Source organism: Bombyx mori, chromosome 4 (genome assembly GCF_030269925.1).
Source record: "Bombyx mori chromosome 4, ASM3026992v2".
Classification (NCBI taxonomy): Eukaryota; Metazoa; Arthropoda; class Insecta; order Lepidoptera; family Bombycidae; genus Bombyx; species Bombyx mori.
The window spans coordinates 15,859,995-15,876,445 of NC_085110.1; the positions used below are offsets into that span (position 1 = coordinate 15,859,995).

At 37.3% G+C, this 16,451-nt stretch overlaps 1 protein-coding gene across 6 annotated transcripts in view; it reads right to left on the reverse strand.

The window, feature by feature from the left end:
- LOC101738498 (protein spire) overlaps positions 1 to 16,451 on the reverse strand; it is a 212,417-nt gene that overhangs the window by 77,068 nt on the left and 118,898 nt on the right. For all 6 annotated transcript variants that reach the window (XM_062668357.1, XM_062668356.1, XM_021351122.3 and 3 more), the window contains exon 3: positions 8,121 to 8,247. In XM_062668357.1, coding sequence (XP_062524341.1) covers positions 8,121 to 8,247 — 127 coding nt within the window. The remainder of the gene's footprint in view (positions 1 to 8,120; positions 8,248 to 16,451) is intronic.

The following is a 16,451-nucleotide window of genomic DNA, read 5'->3' on the forward strand; positions in this document are numbered from 1 at the left end:
CAAAGTGGGTCAATCATCTTGCTGTATTCATTTTATAATGTCTATGAATTTCAGGAACCACCTTCAATATAAGGTGGCCAATGGTCTATAAACGTCAGTTACCACCGTCGGGTACCACCAACCCGCCAATTTCTGCCGTGAAGCAGTAATGCGTTCCGGTTTGAAGGGTGGAGCAGCCGTTGTAACTATACTGAGACCTTAGAACTTCTATCTCAAGGTGGGTGACGCATTTACGTTGTAGATGTCTATGGGCTCCAGTAACCGCTTAACACCAGGTGGGCTGTGAGCTCGTCCACCCATCCAAGCAATAAAAAAAAAATGGAATTATTATTGTTAGGTTCTATCAACGTAACATCTGCGAAAGTTAACCTCATTATTTCTCAAGGAGGCGTCGTCTGGACAAGCTCTGAACATCGCATAGGCGGAGAACTAAGTACCTTCGACAATAATCAGAATATGTACGTCCATTATGTAAATACTATGTTGCGAAAATTGTTATTCGTTTGTTGGTTATGAGCCTGCCTGTAGAAACACTCATGTTTTCCGGTTTTGAGGATGAAATATCCAATATACTAGCTTATAAACACAAACTCACTTTCGCTTTCAAATTTTGTTAGTACTTACTATATGTGTCAACATGTACAATCGTATTTACAGTGTGATACATATGGGCTTTTGTACATATTTAATATCAAATGAGTAAGTAGTAAGCTCGTTTTCCAGTTTGATAAATAAACAAAATTAAGCTATGATGTGAAATCGTGTAAATGCGGCGGTCGACTTGTGCTTCTCTTATATTGTATTTTGATATTTACGAATTATTAAAAACTTTCTAGAGTATTTTATTATTAATCAGGGGTATCTCCATTATTATAATTAATACACATACACAGTAGGTATTATTTAAAGGATTATTATTAAGCTTCGCACGTTTCATGATCATTCTATTCGTATAACTTCCAACGTCACCAAAATATCCGGGAAACTCATGAAATGTGAAAATCTTCTACAAATTTTATTGACATGTTCCTATTGTATTATGCAAAAAAAATATTATCATCGTGATTCATGCACCAAAAAAAACTTCTCAAATTTTGAACAAAATAACTTCAGATAAACTTCAGTCCATTACGATAGGATTTATCGGAATAACAACTTCAATTTGAAAACCAAAATAACGATGATGATCGACGACGATGAAAATGACGATGATGATAACGATGATAATCAAAATAACGCCGAAGCACAATAGAGTTTGACTTGCTCGATAGAGCTCAGGAACAGGAGACTTCGTGATGACAGTCGCTCAAAGATATCGGCAATCGCAGAGGCACATCCAAGCGACTACTGATAAAACTCCACAAGTTCAACATTACAAAATTTACTTACTCGTAATATAACCGGGTACTGATCGTAAATTGGAAATCAACAGACTACTCAATTAGCATAGCATAAAACAATGAGCTGTTGCTGTTGCATTGCTGACAAACAAATCTTTCACAATTGCAATGATGAATAAGATATTATTCATATTACGTAATTAGGCATAGATATTTATTTATTAGGTGTGCATTATTCATGAGAATTCGAATTAAACAGTAGCCGTTACAATTTAGTGTTTTATAATTAAGTTACTAACGTATTTGATTAATATTTCGACGGTGGTGAATTGTTAGAACGCAGACTACCACTAGTAATGTGTGTGATTTTTTAAATAAAATAAAACCCCACCCATGCCCAACGGCATGAATATTTTGGACAATTTGAACCTTTCTTTAAATAAATTTAAGGGGTTACGTGAATAATTTCAATAAACTAGATTTAATTAAATAAAATACGCACCTATCCTATGTTACTTTCAATAATTTAATCCCAAACAAACAAGAGAGCTGTATATCAATTCCATTGAGACAAACCGAATGAATTAAACATTTGCTTTTACATAAACATTACCTGTTGAATGAAAGAACATTGACCGACGACGTAATATTTGAATGTGAACAGCAAAAAGTGTTACATGTGGTTTCTAAGAGACACGTTATCAAACTTCAAGTGCGGACTAAAGGATAAAATTAGAGAATTTACAATTGCATCTTTATCATTGGATTAAGTAATATATTAGCAATTTAACTGATGTAAGTTATTTATGAAAATATAAGTTCTATATTAAGGCGTTTGGGCTATTACAATATAATTGAAAATAGAATGATAGACGAATGACATTTTGATGCCGAAACAAAGATCCAATTTGTAGTTAAATCAAAACCATTAAGATTTTATTCACAATGAACTAAACTATTCATGCCGTGGGAAGAATTTACTGACAAACAAACGTGCATATATGTATGTCATAAATGTAAGCTTTCTTCAATGAGAGGCGATAGTAGAATTTCGTTCCCGCCTTCACGGTTTGTGAGCTGTAATTAGTCGGACTAGACTAAGTAGAGAGGTCGACACGGCTACAAGAGAATTTAATATATTAATATTTTTTCGAAATAATGTGCTTAATTTAGGATAATCGTTACTAAATCGATAATATGTCGAAAATCTTTCTAGAAAGTTCGAACGATTTAATAAAAACCCAATCGATGAAAAACCGTCAGATCCTTTAATCGATATTGTCATCGGCGGAATGTATCGACAATAACGAACGTAAAACGAGAACAATCGCACCCGGCACGTCGTCCATTGTGTACACCACGCGTTCACCTGTCGAGGCTGTCGAGCGCGACCGACTGACCGATATTAACCTCTCTCGATCCAATCGATACTCTCGATATTATACTCGATCGCCCACTTGAAACTAAATCAACAGTTACAGGTCACGGAATGCCCATGAACATCGTGATGGGAAACGTCCGAAAAACTCCCGATTCTCCCGTCGATAGAATCGATTTTAAATCGATTCATGATTCGATAGTTACAATCGGGTTTACATCGATCACGGCACTCGACGCGTTCCAGTTTCCGTACACGGCTGCTCCCTTACAAACCTGCTTGAGTAACAGGCGAATGCAGGTGTATATTTTGATTGGCATAAAACGAGATTGAATACGAAACGGCGCGTTTTCCGGTGCACACAACTATTAAAACGTAATAAATCTGCACGTTCACCGTCGTGAGCTCTCGGAAGCTGTAATTGTGGAGACGAAGAAATTATGATTCGATTATGAATCGAGACATCGGGTCGAATGAAACACTTGCAACAGTAAAACTATGGAAAGTGACAAGATAATTTAGATTGAGTGTCCTCATGAGACTTCCGAAGGTTGATGAAAGAGATGGAAGCACGGATTATTTTGTATCACAATATTGTTTTTAGAATGTTTTCATTACTTTTGAAAAAATATTAAAAAGAACTAAAAGGATATCCACATATACAGCAAACAAAGTGTCTTGTGGATAAACTGAATGCAGTTTAATGCATATTTGGTGAAAACAAGTTGCCATTCGATGCAACCCTTCGATTTTGATGATTGTTACGTACTACATCAAAATGACATTCCTTTTTTTACTGCCCAATTTAATAACGGTGTAACTGAATCTCATTTGTACAACTGATTACATACACGACCAGAACGTAATTACAAAATTTGGACTGTTTCTCAGAAAATTATTAATATTAACAATTACGGAAAAACTGGATTGCATTCAGATTAAGTAATTGCATGCGCGGCCTAAAAATAATTATAAGATTTGGAACTTATTCTACATGAAATAATTTTAATCACTTACAAAAAAATATTAAAATTAATATGTATATAACCTCTGCCGTTTTCATTTAGCCAAAGCGACAAACAAATTAATAGTCCTAAAATTAATCTTCACCATACCAATGATATTTAAATAATTTTAACAACAACGGACATGGATTTCTAGAAGAACTAAAATATTGATTTACCCACGTTCGTATCCCATAACAGCTTAAAACGGTTTTGTAATGTTTTCAAATGTTCCAAATTCTATGAAAAACATTTCACGTAAGCCCTCATTTAATACGTATTTCATAGTTTCGAAACAAGACCACATAAAGGGCATTAAGATTACCATAATATTCGAAGCGAAAAAATTACATTGAATTACAACCAGCTTGATACCGAAATACAGTCATAACTTACAACTTACAATACAGCTTAGTGTTTGAAATGAACGTCTAGGTTTAGGTTAGGATCGCCTAGCGTCTAGGTTAGGAGTCTTTTGGTATCTGTGACTCTTTTGTAGTAGAATTGCCAGTAACCATACTCGTCGAATTCGACAACGTGCAACCTAACCCATGCATCAGCCCGCTGAGTTTCTCACCGGATCTTCTCAGCGGGTCGCGATTCCGATCCGATAGTATCCGGTAGTAGGTAGATCCGGCTGAGCCATTGCTCGCCCACCTGTTCTGGTGAAGCTGAAGAAAGGCCTCCGGACCACCAATAAAGCATAAATCATAAAAAAAGTAGAATTGTATGAATCGAGTTTGAGTATATGTCTTAAACAATTCTTTACTTACTATAAGATCAAAACGCGATCTAGTGAGGAAAGATTCGTTAAAATCACAACACGACCTGCGGACAGTGAACGATGACCGTTCAGTTTCGTCACATGATTCCTAACGGTGAACTTAGTGTACACAGAGAGCGTTCGCACGCACGACCACCATCAAACTCCAAGTTGGGTTGATTGTAGAGAATTTCCCTAAATTTCGGGTAATTTGTAATAGTGCCATTCCCACGTGGAATACGAATTTTGTGAATGAATAGATCACTCAAAGGACTCAAAAGACGTTAAGTGCTTCTGCGACTATAAAAATATGAGTATTATTCAAAATAATTTTGTGGTTTTAGTTGGCCGTGTACAAGTAAAGTCTCAGTTGTTGAAAGCAGGTAAACCATTTTTTTATAGGGTAGTATGTAATCATATTAAGATCACGATCTTTTTTAGGGGAAATTTTTTAACTAGATATAATACTTAAAAATTTTTATCTAATCTACGTACAAAATCTGATCGTTTACTAAATACTCGAAGTTTATTAAGTCTATATTTACAAGAATTGGCCGCATTAAATGTAAATCAATAACTCACTTGCAGTTTACTTTGGCCCCTAATGACATCACACGTCATAGAGCTATTTAGGGGGATTTAAGTAAGCTTACGCAGCAACTTGATCAGTCGGAGCTTGCAGATTGTAAAAGAAGAGAAGAGAACATCATAAACTTGTGCTAATCAAAGCTCAACATGGATAAATGTGGACTACTTATACTATTCTTATACGGCTACACTTATTATGGCAAAAAATAAAAAAACCCACCGCAAAATTTAGAAAATGAGGCAAAACTTTTAAGCAAATTAAAAAACTTAGTTGGCAATACCCCTCTCAGCAAGAGATCGTCACCGAACGACAAATTTCAATCTCCTCACGAACATTCTACGTTTATCCAAAACAAATTGTCAGTAATAGAAATTCATGCGTGCTTTATTCAGTTTAAATAACATTTCGGTTCGATGGAATTGCTTTTGAGTTTCTTGTGAGAAATCATCTCGTGAAAGAGGAGAGTTACTAAAAATGGCAATACTACAGTGAAGAAGGTTGAGATAAATTAAATGTACTATCTGAGTTAAAAAAAGAATTACGGTTGGTCGAAATCGTTCTGGCTCCAGCTCCACTGTGTAGGGGAGCTGACGAGGCTCAGTCTAAAAGAGTCTTTGCCAACATCTGCCTTGGCAAGAGCAGTATTTCGCTAAATCTACCACCGGACTGGAATCGCTACACGCTGAGAAGGTCCGGCGACAAAACTCAGTGAGTTGTGTCCGTGTGGGTTGCGTCTGAATACAATAGTACACTGCTGTAGCTATCAAATTATTCATAAGAAACTTAATCACCATGACACACACGCAGCAGAAAATTTTAATACATTTGAAAAATTAAGTCATCCAACGTTTAAGAAAAGAAAATAATCTGTCTGTCTGTCTGTTTGTTCCGGCTAATCTCTGAAATGGCTGGACCGATTTTGACGGGACTTTCACTGATATGTAGCTGATGATATAAAGAGTAACTTAGGCTACTATTTTTAGATTATCTTCGCCTTGCGGTATCACCCGCGGTACGACAATAACTGCGGGTAACATCGCGGGACTCAGCTAGTGCTAAATATATTTTGTAATAAAAAAAACACAATATTTTCGTTGCGACAATATTTATAGCAAGAATGAGTAGTACATCTCGTTTTATGGTATCCATTCTCAAAAGAAATACAGTCGTGCATCTGAATCTCAAATCTATTAGTCCCCAACAAATCGAACAGTGCTTACGACAATTTCCCTTAGAGCGTTTCTTGCTGTATCGGTACATCGTGACCCTGGGAAAGGTCAAGAGGGTGAAAGTTCGGCTACTGGAGAGAACTGAATTGCACTACAAGAAATAACTCAATTGACTCGAATTGAGTGAGCGTGACTCAAATAAAACATAGCAAACATTATTTTTTTTGCAGACAACAATAATAATAAAATATATATTCATGTAGTATTAAAGCTGAATATTGCTTGAGTAATTATTATTTATGTCGACTTTAATAACCAATTAGCATTAGAAACGACATGCTGGTGAATAAACGCAATCGACCAATCAATGCAAAAGCTCAATGAAATATATTAATAGTCAGTTATAACATAAAAATTATGCATAACTCCTCGTTTATTAAGCAAGGTATCTTTCCAAACAGTCAGTGCATCATAAACGTTATGTAATTCAATTTGATGAAAACAAATCAAGATATACAAATGGAAAAGTTCATCTTCATCTATATGAAGATGACTACTATTAATTGTAGATGTTTTTGAAGTGAAAACTTCTTTAGAATCGTTGTGATTTCAAACCGGATGCAACGGAAAAAACGACAGGTAAGAGACACAAATACAAAAATGTGTAGGATGAAGCCAGCAAAAAATGAGACAGAAATATACATACTATTTAATACAGCGCCATCTGTGAGATTTTTTAATACTAGCGTGTGTATGAAAGCTCTTGTAGTGAATTTTAATTTAGGATTATACGTGAAATTAAAATATCAATTCACAGAGGGCGCTACCTTACAATTATTTACTAATGACAAAATTTTACATATACTTAAGACGTTTAGGATAATTGTATTTTAATTTTGTAAGGTTTCACTTCTACCACGTGTGAATTGCACACATGTTTTTTTTTTTTAATTTACTTTCGAGGCCATATTAGCGTACGACGTGTCTGTCGGTGATTCGTTATCGATGCTCTTTGATACCAGTATTACCTGCGACAAAGCTGAGACTCTGCCTGTCGCTTAGTTAGGACATAGCGCCCGAGAAATATGGTTTACGAGAGGCCATTCGATAGCCAGATAGTATGTGGCAAAAAATAATAATAGGAAAACGCATTCTGGATGAGCGCAGTCTTACCTTGTGCTATGGATGAACTCTAACTCCGGGGGCGAACGAAATCATATCAAACCATTCCTAACTAGATCACTCCATGGAAAATAAGGTATAGATCACGGAGAGAAACAACAAAAATACAAAATTATTAAATTCTTACTAAAATAAAATTCCCTTTTTATTTTTCGAAGGAAGATTACTGGTGGCTCGGAAGCATTTCCAATTTTAACAGCACAAGTGGGCGAGTTATCACATATTTGTATGTTAAGTAATATTTGTATATGTGGGAAATGTATGTTTAAATTACATATTATTAAATATATATATCGTATTTTTACATTAATTTATATCGGTTTTTTTATTAGATGTTTGTTGACCTACCTACTTATCTGTGAATGTTTATTAAATCCATACACAAATTCGTATTATTCACTTGATTTAAGTAACGTTTCTATTAGAAAATTACCCCTCCAAAAAATAAGGGAATGTTATTTTTAGTTTATACAGTTTCTAACCATCATATTTGATTCTGACGTGAAGAAATTAAGCGTTCTAAATCGACAGCTATTATATAATACAATTGACATTCCGATGATATTTATGACATCTATAAGCTCCGGTCACTTAACACCACCACGAGGACCGTGAGCTCGTTCAACCATCAACGCAATATGTAAAGAAAAAAGTACATCTTGGCTCCAACGTCATTAACAAAATTGCAAACTCACCAACTAGATCACATGACGTCATCTCGGTGATGAGCCCCTCGAGGTCGGGCGAGATGAGCCTCTCCTCGTCCTCCGCGTGTGTGTAGTCCAGAGCATGGTATATCACGAGGGCCAGGTTCACCACCAGCTGTAACCAACGGAAACACATACCTTAATCACACTCTTCATTTTTCTATAATCGCTTTTACAAGTGAAGTTATTACTATTGGAAATGATTAAGGACGAAAACATCATCGGTAAAAGTTAATTTCAATTCGCGTTTCGAAACACTTCATACATATAATGTAAACAATAAAATGTAAATCATAGAACCTAAAACGGATCAAGTAAAAGAAACACAAAAGGTCCCTCCCTATGGTAAGCACGTTGCGGTGTATAAAATAATACAGAGAAACAACCCAAGGAGGGTTCACGTCAGGATGGCGGCTAATAGTAAATCTCATGCCAAATTCATACGTAGTATAGTCACAGTCAACACCGCGCCGGTCCCACATAATGTGAAATAAAGGCCGGTAGAAGAATAAGATTCGGTAATTAATTGACACACTTTTAATTTACAAACACAAAACTGTAAATCTAATTCTATAAGAAACAAAACAACAATCTTCTGTTACAACAAACCATCTACATGATAGATTCTTATTGATTCTAATAAACCATTATTGAAGTCTTCCCTGGCCTACAATAATATTTATCTGAACAATTACAGAATAGTACAAAAAATGAAGAATGGAGAAATAACCAAATTAATTTCAACATCATCTCGACTATATCATATCACAACTAGACCACGGCATTCACTAAATTAGCATACGCATTCATAAGAAATGGATGCAACAATTCGAATAGGTGATGCGCCCGCCGTAACTATCAGAGGCATGATGCAGAACGCCATGTTGCTTAACCTGTGAATAGTATGATCGACGAAACGACGTAAGGGACATGTTTTTGAGATCCAAAAACCCTAGAAGGTAGTCTGTTCTATTATTTGTCACTCAGACCCCTTGTCTATGAACAATCTACTTAAATCTATATCAGAATCTATCTATCTATATAAATAAAAAATGAATTGCTGTTCGTTAGTCTCGCTAAAACTCGCGAACGGCTGGACCGATTTAGCTAATTCTGGTCTTGAATTATTCGCGGAGGTCCAGAGAAGGTTCAAAAGGTGAAAAAATATGAAAATGATCGGAATCATATAAAAACAAACAATTTTGTTGTTCTTTTGATGTGTCCCGGTCGGACGGGTTCTTTTTGGTTTTTTTTAAGTTTATTTTATACAAAAGTTTAGGTCTTTTTTATCGATTGAGGGACTACGATGTCCGCCGGATCAGCTAGTAGTAGATAGAAGTATGAATGCTATAGTTTAAGTAAAATTTGATTCACAGTTCCGAGCTTGGAAATTATGTATTGCAATAAAAGCGAAAAAAGTTTCATTACCATTATTATTAAATTGGCTTTTCTTTTTTTAAATATTTATAACATTATCAAAACTACATTCAAGGTTTTATCTGATGTTTATTATTTTCATCTCATTAATTCCGCTATTTCGAACACCTTCCAGTTTTCTTGGTCACGGACACGGACGACTAAGTTGTCATTCATCGACATTTGAATACGGTGTTATCTACCTTCTAATTTACTTAAAAAAATAGATCCATTACGTTTATTATTTGCTACTGTTAATTATTTTAAGAATTATTTTTGGATTAATTTAAAATAAATTACAAATGAACTGTAATAGTCTTCCAACTCTCAGAGGTTTGTTTGCTCTTTGACTGGATGTTTATTCTATATACATATTATGTATGTATGTATGTATATGTTTAAGCCTATATAAGTATTTATTTCAGTCTCTGATACCCATAACACAGAATCTTAATTGGGAGCCGGATGACCGTGCTTGATTAGTTCCCAGTTATTTCTTTTTAATTTATTTAATAGCCACTCGACTCGGGAAAACCGAAGAAAATTCTATTTGTAGGACATTAATTGTATTAAATCAATTTGAGTCGATATTATTGTTATTATTATTTTTATTGCCCTTATAGGCAGATGAGCATACGGCCCACCTGATGGTGAGTGGTTACCGTCGCCCATCGACTTCAGCAATGCCAGGAGCAGAGCCAAGCCGCTGCCTACCTACTTTTAGTTGAACATGCCGTAGCTTACATAGAAAAACTATACATTTTACGATTTTCCAATTCAACAATTTCCTTTTCTCAATGAATACAATATGAACATCAAATCACGTGCGTAAGCTGTCGCATAGGACTTTTTAAATCAGGTACGATCTCGGTGAATGCAGCCGCGCCCGTGCGTCCTGCGCTGCACACTCCATTAAACGGATGTTTGGAAACAAGATTAATGACAGGCCAGTTTCGTTCAATGCTAGGTCCGCGCGTAGGGCTGCCGTCACAAGCTGACTAAAAATTATAAACCTAATTAATTATATCCAAGGAATATATACAAAGAGTAGATCTTAGTTCAGACCTAGATTTGGAAATTCAGAGTTAATTTTTTATGGGACGATGCGGAGGGGTACCCTAACCGGGAAAAAACGTCCGTAACGTAAGATTTTTATTATTTATGTATAGTCTTAATATGATGTCTATACAGTGTCTAATGTATAGTCTACGTGATGACGGTTATTATTATTATTCATATAAATAGCTGTTTCTTTGTATATTATTATTATATATTTTTTATAAATCATTGTGAATAAAATAAAGGTGATAACTTTGTAAAGTAGTTTTTTTATTTTTTTTTATCATTAAAAAAATCATAATAAAAATGTATACCCGAATAATTATTTTCTTTATACCTCGAATAGAACCTAAAATTAATATTTTCCTATCCGGTGTCCCACGACACCACACATTTTTTTTATTTTTGCATACCTGTTGGCATGCAGTCCAAATAATAATCATACAAAGTCTATACCTTAGTCTTACCTCCATTAATGTTATTTATTAATACGCTTTTTAGCTTTGTATGTTTATTTGTATGTAAGGGGATCCTTTGAACGTCATTTTCATCGACCTCCAAGATTGGACAATACAATATTTTTATAACTTCGTTTCAATATTCTTACCAGTATAAACGGGAAAAACAAAAAAAATGTTAATTCGTTTTGCTATTTAAGCATGTTTTCTTTTACTTTTGAAACCCTTTATTATTTTATGAATTACCTTTATGACTTTGTGACGATAATTTTTTTTTTGCCTTGATTGGTGGACGAACTCACAGCCCAACTGGTGTTAATTGGTTACTGGAGCCTATAGACATCTACAGCATAAATGCGCTATCCACCTTGAGATACAAGTTCTAGGGTCTAAGAATAGTTACAACGGCTACCCCACCCTTCCGACCGAAACGCATTACTGCTTCACGGCACAAATAGGCGGGGTTGTGGTACCTACCCGTACGGACTCACAAGACTCCTACCACCAGTAAAAATAATAATAATCTCGATTCTCTTAATTTATTAATTCTCTTGTTACATTGAATACGTTTTTATGCATTAAGACAACTGTCAGTAACTTTAAAACCGTATTCCTGGATAACATTACGAAGCTTACTTTACGGCATCATTTGGATCTGTCCTCGTGGCTAATTTGTACACATTCACTAGTTATAATAGAAACATCTATCGCACAATGAGCACGCGTATAAGAAAATTGGCGGCAGTTAATACAATATTCGAATACCGACGAATAATGCCGTGAGCATGAAAACTATAAAATATTCAAAAGGTAATAGTAGTTTTAGTTATATCTACGATTCACGAAAACCTAATAATATAATGTTCATTAAGAACATATCGTGGTTAATCGGTACGCAGCGGCTTGCAGTAGGCAACGGCTTGGCTCTGTCCCTGGCATTGCTGAAGTTCATGGGCGACGGTAATCACTCACCATCAGGTGGACCGTGTGCTCGTCTGCCTACAAGGGCAATAAAAAAAAAGTGTATTCCAATTTGCCAACCCTAACGAGCCAGTAGTACAATGGGTTAATTGCCGCCGATGATTCCGTCCGATTCTTCGGGCGGTAAACGCTTAATCGTAACAAAGGCCCTAGCGCCGAGGTTACGTAAATTAACATGTTGCAGTCCTTTGTTACGATTTAACGTAACAATACAGCACAATTATAATTTAAAACTGCCGCTTAGGTAGGTAGGAGATTCTCATTTTTATTTTTGGACCGATGAACGAGTTCACGGCCCACCTATTCTAGTAACCTCGAGGGGTTATTCTAGATTCGCCGAGCTAGTAGGTGAGCTCACGGGGCTCAAACCTGACGACGCTGCTTACACGAACCCTAGCAAAAGCCGTGCTTCGCAGAATATACCACCGGATCGGAGACACGACCCACCGAGAAGATCCGGCGAGAAGCTCAGTGGGCTGTATCTGTGGGTTAATTTTCTCGTGGAGCCCTTCGTCGTATGCGACGGGTTCGACGAGAACGATGACCGGTTACCGAAGTCCTTATACATACATCAACAACGTGAGACATTAGTCTTGTTATACAGCAGCTTAGTAAAATTGCCAATAATAAAATTACAAATCTTATCTATAATTTCATGCTCAGAGAATAGCCTCAGGAAGTGAGTTGGATTGTTATTCATGGTGCATGGGCTCGTACAAGATCGATACGAGCATAAACACTAATGTCACTCTCTTAAACAATTCCGGTCTAAGTTTAGCCTTATTCGAAAACGCTTTCCGCATTTGAGACTCACATAAACTTTTACGCCAGACATTTAGATTTCGAATCGGCGAACGTCAATCTTGCAATACAAACAGAACCATACAATTGTCTTCAATCAAAACGTCCGTATGCATAGAGCCTTATCGTTGGCATTGTATGCAAATATGCACAACGCTTGCGTGAAATTGCGCAACAAGACGCAACCCTACGAAAGTTACATCCGATCTGTGTTACGATAATACGATATTATATATTTCGAACATTTCGATATTCTGTACTTTTTTCTTTGGGACGGGGTTCGAACCTCCTACGAGGTCCCAGCGCCTAGGGGGTGCGCGGCGTATGTGGGACTGGTCTGCGACTGCGAGACGGCGGGCCCAAGAATTTTTTCAGGACCCTACCCACTAAACGACTGCCCTACATTTTACGCCCAAGCGTCCGATCCACTCCGAGGTCAGAGCCCGAATAAGGTAAGGGCGTTACCGCGGTCAACACTACAACCAGACGGCGCTGCTTACCCCATAAAGAACTAACAATAGAAACATGCCTAGACTATCTCGATGACAAAATCGAATTGAAGCGAATTCCGCATACAACAAGATAAGGTAATAGTGAAAATTGTGCGTGAATGATTTAATTATGTGTGACTAATTCAATTAGAGAATCAATTATCAGGCCGGATGCTGCTCACGAAGAAACCGACCGGGAAGTGAAGGCTATTATGTCGACTCGTGTGAAGCGAGATATAAATTATCATAAGAGGGAAGTTCATAACAATTTTAAACATTGATTTCTATTAAAATTGATGTATTTAAAGGAAATGTCAATGTCACATTCATGGCTTGGGTCCATGCTTAACGTAGATTTGGACAAGTCAAAATTATTATTTTTTATATTTATTGCTTAGATGGGTGGACGAGCTCACAGCCCACCTGGTGTTAAGTGGTTACTGGAGCCCATAGACAACTACAACGTAAATGCGCCACCCACCTTGAGGTATAAGTTATAAGGTCTCAGTATAGTTACAACGGCTGCCCCACCCCTCAAACCGAAACGCATTGCTGCAGGGCAAAATTAGGCACCTGTGGAAGGTCTGCAGGAGAGAGCCACACCCGGGCTGCCACCAGTGCGGGCACCCGGACGATGACGCGCAGCACGCGCTCGAAACGTGCCCGCGTTGGGAGCACTCGCGGCGAGATCTCGTCGCGGTGCTGGGGAGTAACCTCTCCCTGCGGGCTGTCGTCGCCCGCATGTTAGAGGATCAGGGCTCGTGGGAGGCCATGGCCAGGTTTTGTGACCTGGCGATGGCGTCCCGTGAGGCTGAGGAGCGTGAAAGGGAGTGGGATCCCTCTTCAGCACCTCAGCGCAGAAGGCGGGATGGCCGGCGCGGGCGTGAAGCTCCCACTCAGCCCCCGTAGGGACTATCAGGTGGCGGGTGCGGGGGCGCCCGGTACTCGACTGTCGGTCCGGTGGTGGGGCGGTGCAAGGTGGCTCCTGTGCGCCGCCCACGGTGTATCTCCCGAAATGACGTCCTTCGGGATTTTCCCGGAGATGAAATCCCGTCTTATCATCAGGACGGGTACCGGCGAAGGCAGACTTTCGGCGCGCACTGCGGTACCGTATGTCTGGTGTAGCCGGTGTGGTGGAGCTCGATGGGGTTTAGTCGGTAGTCGTTCTGCGGGGCAAGTGCTTCGCGCGCCTTTTTCAAGGCGTAGTCTCTTGCGAGGAATTCGGGGAGGTGGAGGACCTTCTCGTTTACTTCTATGATTTTAAGTATGTCCCAAAACGTAATTTCAAGCATCATTATTAGATGTTGTATTTTCGTGTCTACACTGCAATTATACTGGTCGTATTTTTGTATTTTTTTCAGTTTTCACCAGTCGTATTCTTGATCAGAACTAGTTTTACGGCTTAGTCGTGTCCATGACCACGAAAACTGCAGATTATTCGAAATTCCAAACAAGTTAATAGAAAATAATAAGCGTGATATTAGCCCGTAAAAGTATTGTTATAACGTATTTTTTAATACCTTCGATTTCGTTGATTCATGTGATATAAAGACTATTGAGAAGACAAACTCTGAAGCACAACAACTTTGCTGACATGTTTATCATTTTATTGAGGCCACAGCTCAATCAATCTATCGGAATGAAACCGCTTTCATTTCCAATATGATAGATGTCGGAGAAAAAAAAACTCACTCGTTCATAGTATTCACGTACATAGTATTCTAACAATTCAATAAGAGTCGGTGACAATGCGATGGACAACGAGGGCACCGGGTGAACGCAACGCACGCATTCTCCATTCAACTATGAATTGGACTGTATCATTCAAAAACTAACCAATTTCCACATACAGGAATATTTGTTTTTTAATAAATTCTAATAATATTTTAAGATCCATTAATCGGTAATTTCGCAGTGCTATGGACCGTGACAATTTTTAATTTTAACTAATTAACGGAGTGTCATGGAAGTTTGCTTACACATTATCAGGAAAATAGGCTAGGAATAGGCTAGGAATAGAGGCTTCTGAGCTGACATTCCCGTGGTCCACGAGCGAAAAATATTGTTAATATGTATATGTCTAACTGTAATACTCACCTCCATATATTGTTTTATTAAATCGAGGGAGTTTTAAAACCAAAATTAAAAATCAAATGGCCTCTCACCCCTCAAAACAGGGATAATATTATGTTGTGTCGATTGAAATGTCACGGTGGTTCAAAACCACATCTAAAATACGGAAATATTTAATATTAAAAACTAAATAAAGGTAGCTATGGTAATCATATGGCCTTATTCACGAAGATGCATAAACCGATAAAATCGTTAATTTTGTCGTAGCCAAGAAAATTAAAAATTTCCGTTTTCGTCTTGAACCTATCTTCGTGAACACCATCCCAGTCAACTCTTCGCTATTGATACCGAAAGAGCCGTGCGTGTTCAACAATGCACATGTTTTGTTTTGATCCACTTAATTGACGCGTGCCGCTGAATTAATTGTGATTTTACTACAGCCGTTGAGTACAGATTAGTATTCATGCGTTTGCCATTTCTTCATCTTTGTTTCCAATGTAGAATCATATGTTATTGATTCTTTATAGGTAATAAATGTAGATGTTACAAAGTCGAGTCAGTATCCTGAGAAATTATTGCACCAAACCTCGGAGTTCAACTAAACTCTTGTAATCTTTTGCCGCTGTTAGGACTTATTATCAACCCGTATGGGTAGGTACTATACCGATTTAGAGATTTGGATTACGCAAAACAATTGAGATTTTACCTAGACTAGACTAGACCTAGTCTCAAAACGAGTAACAACATAAATGTTTTTATATCTATGCTTTTGCTAGCCAAATATTCTTTGACCATTTAGAGCGATAACAATACATGGAATAACTACATATGACATGGCTGAATTAGTCCGTAGTGTATTCTGTTGAACACAGCGTTTTTCATCTGTTGAGTACAGTATTTTTTACTCATTCCATAAAACTGTGGTATCGAATTCCTGAATTCGTTTTACCCATGCACAATTAATTCAAACAGGGTATCAAAGTAATTCTTATAGTGAAACAACCGTAGAAAGCGTCTACCTTCATTGACTATAAAAAGTC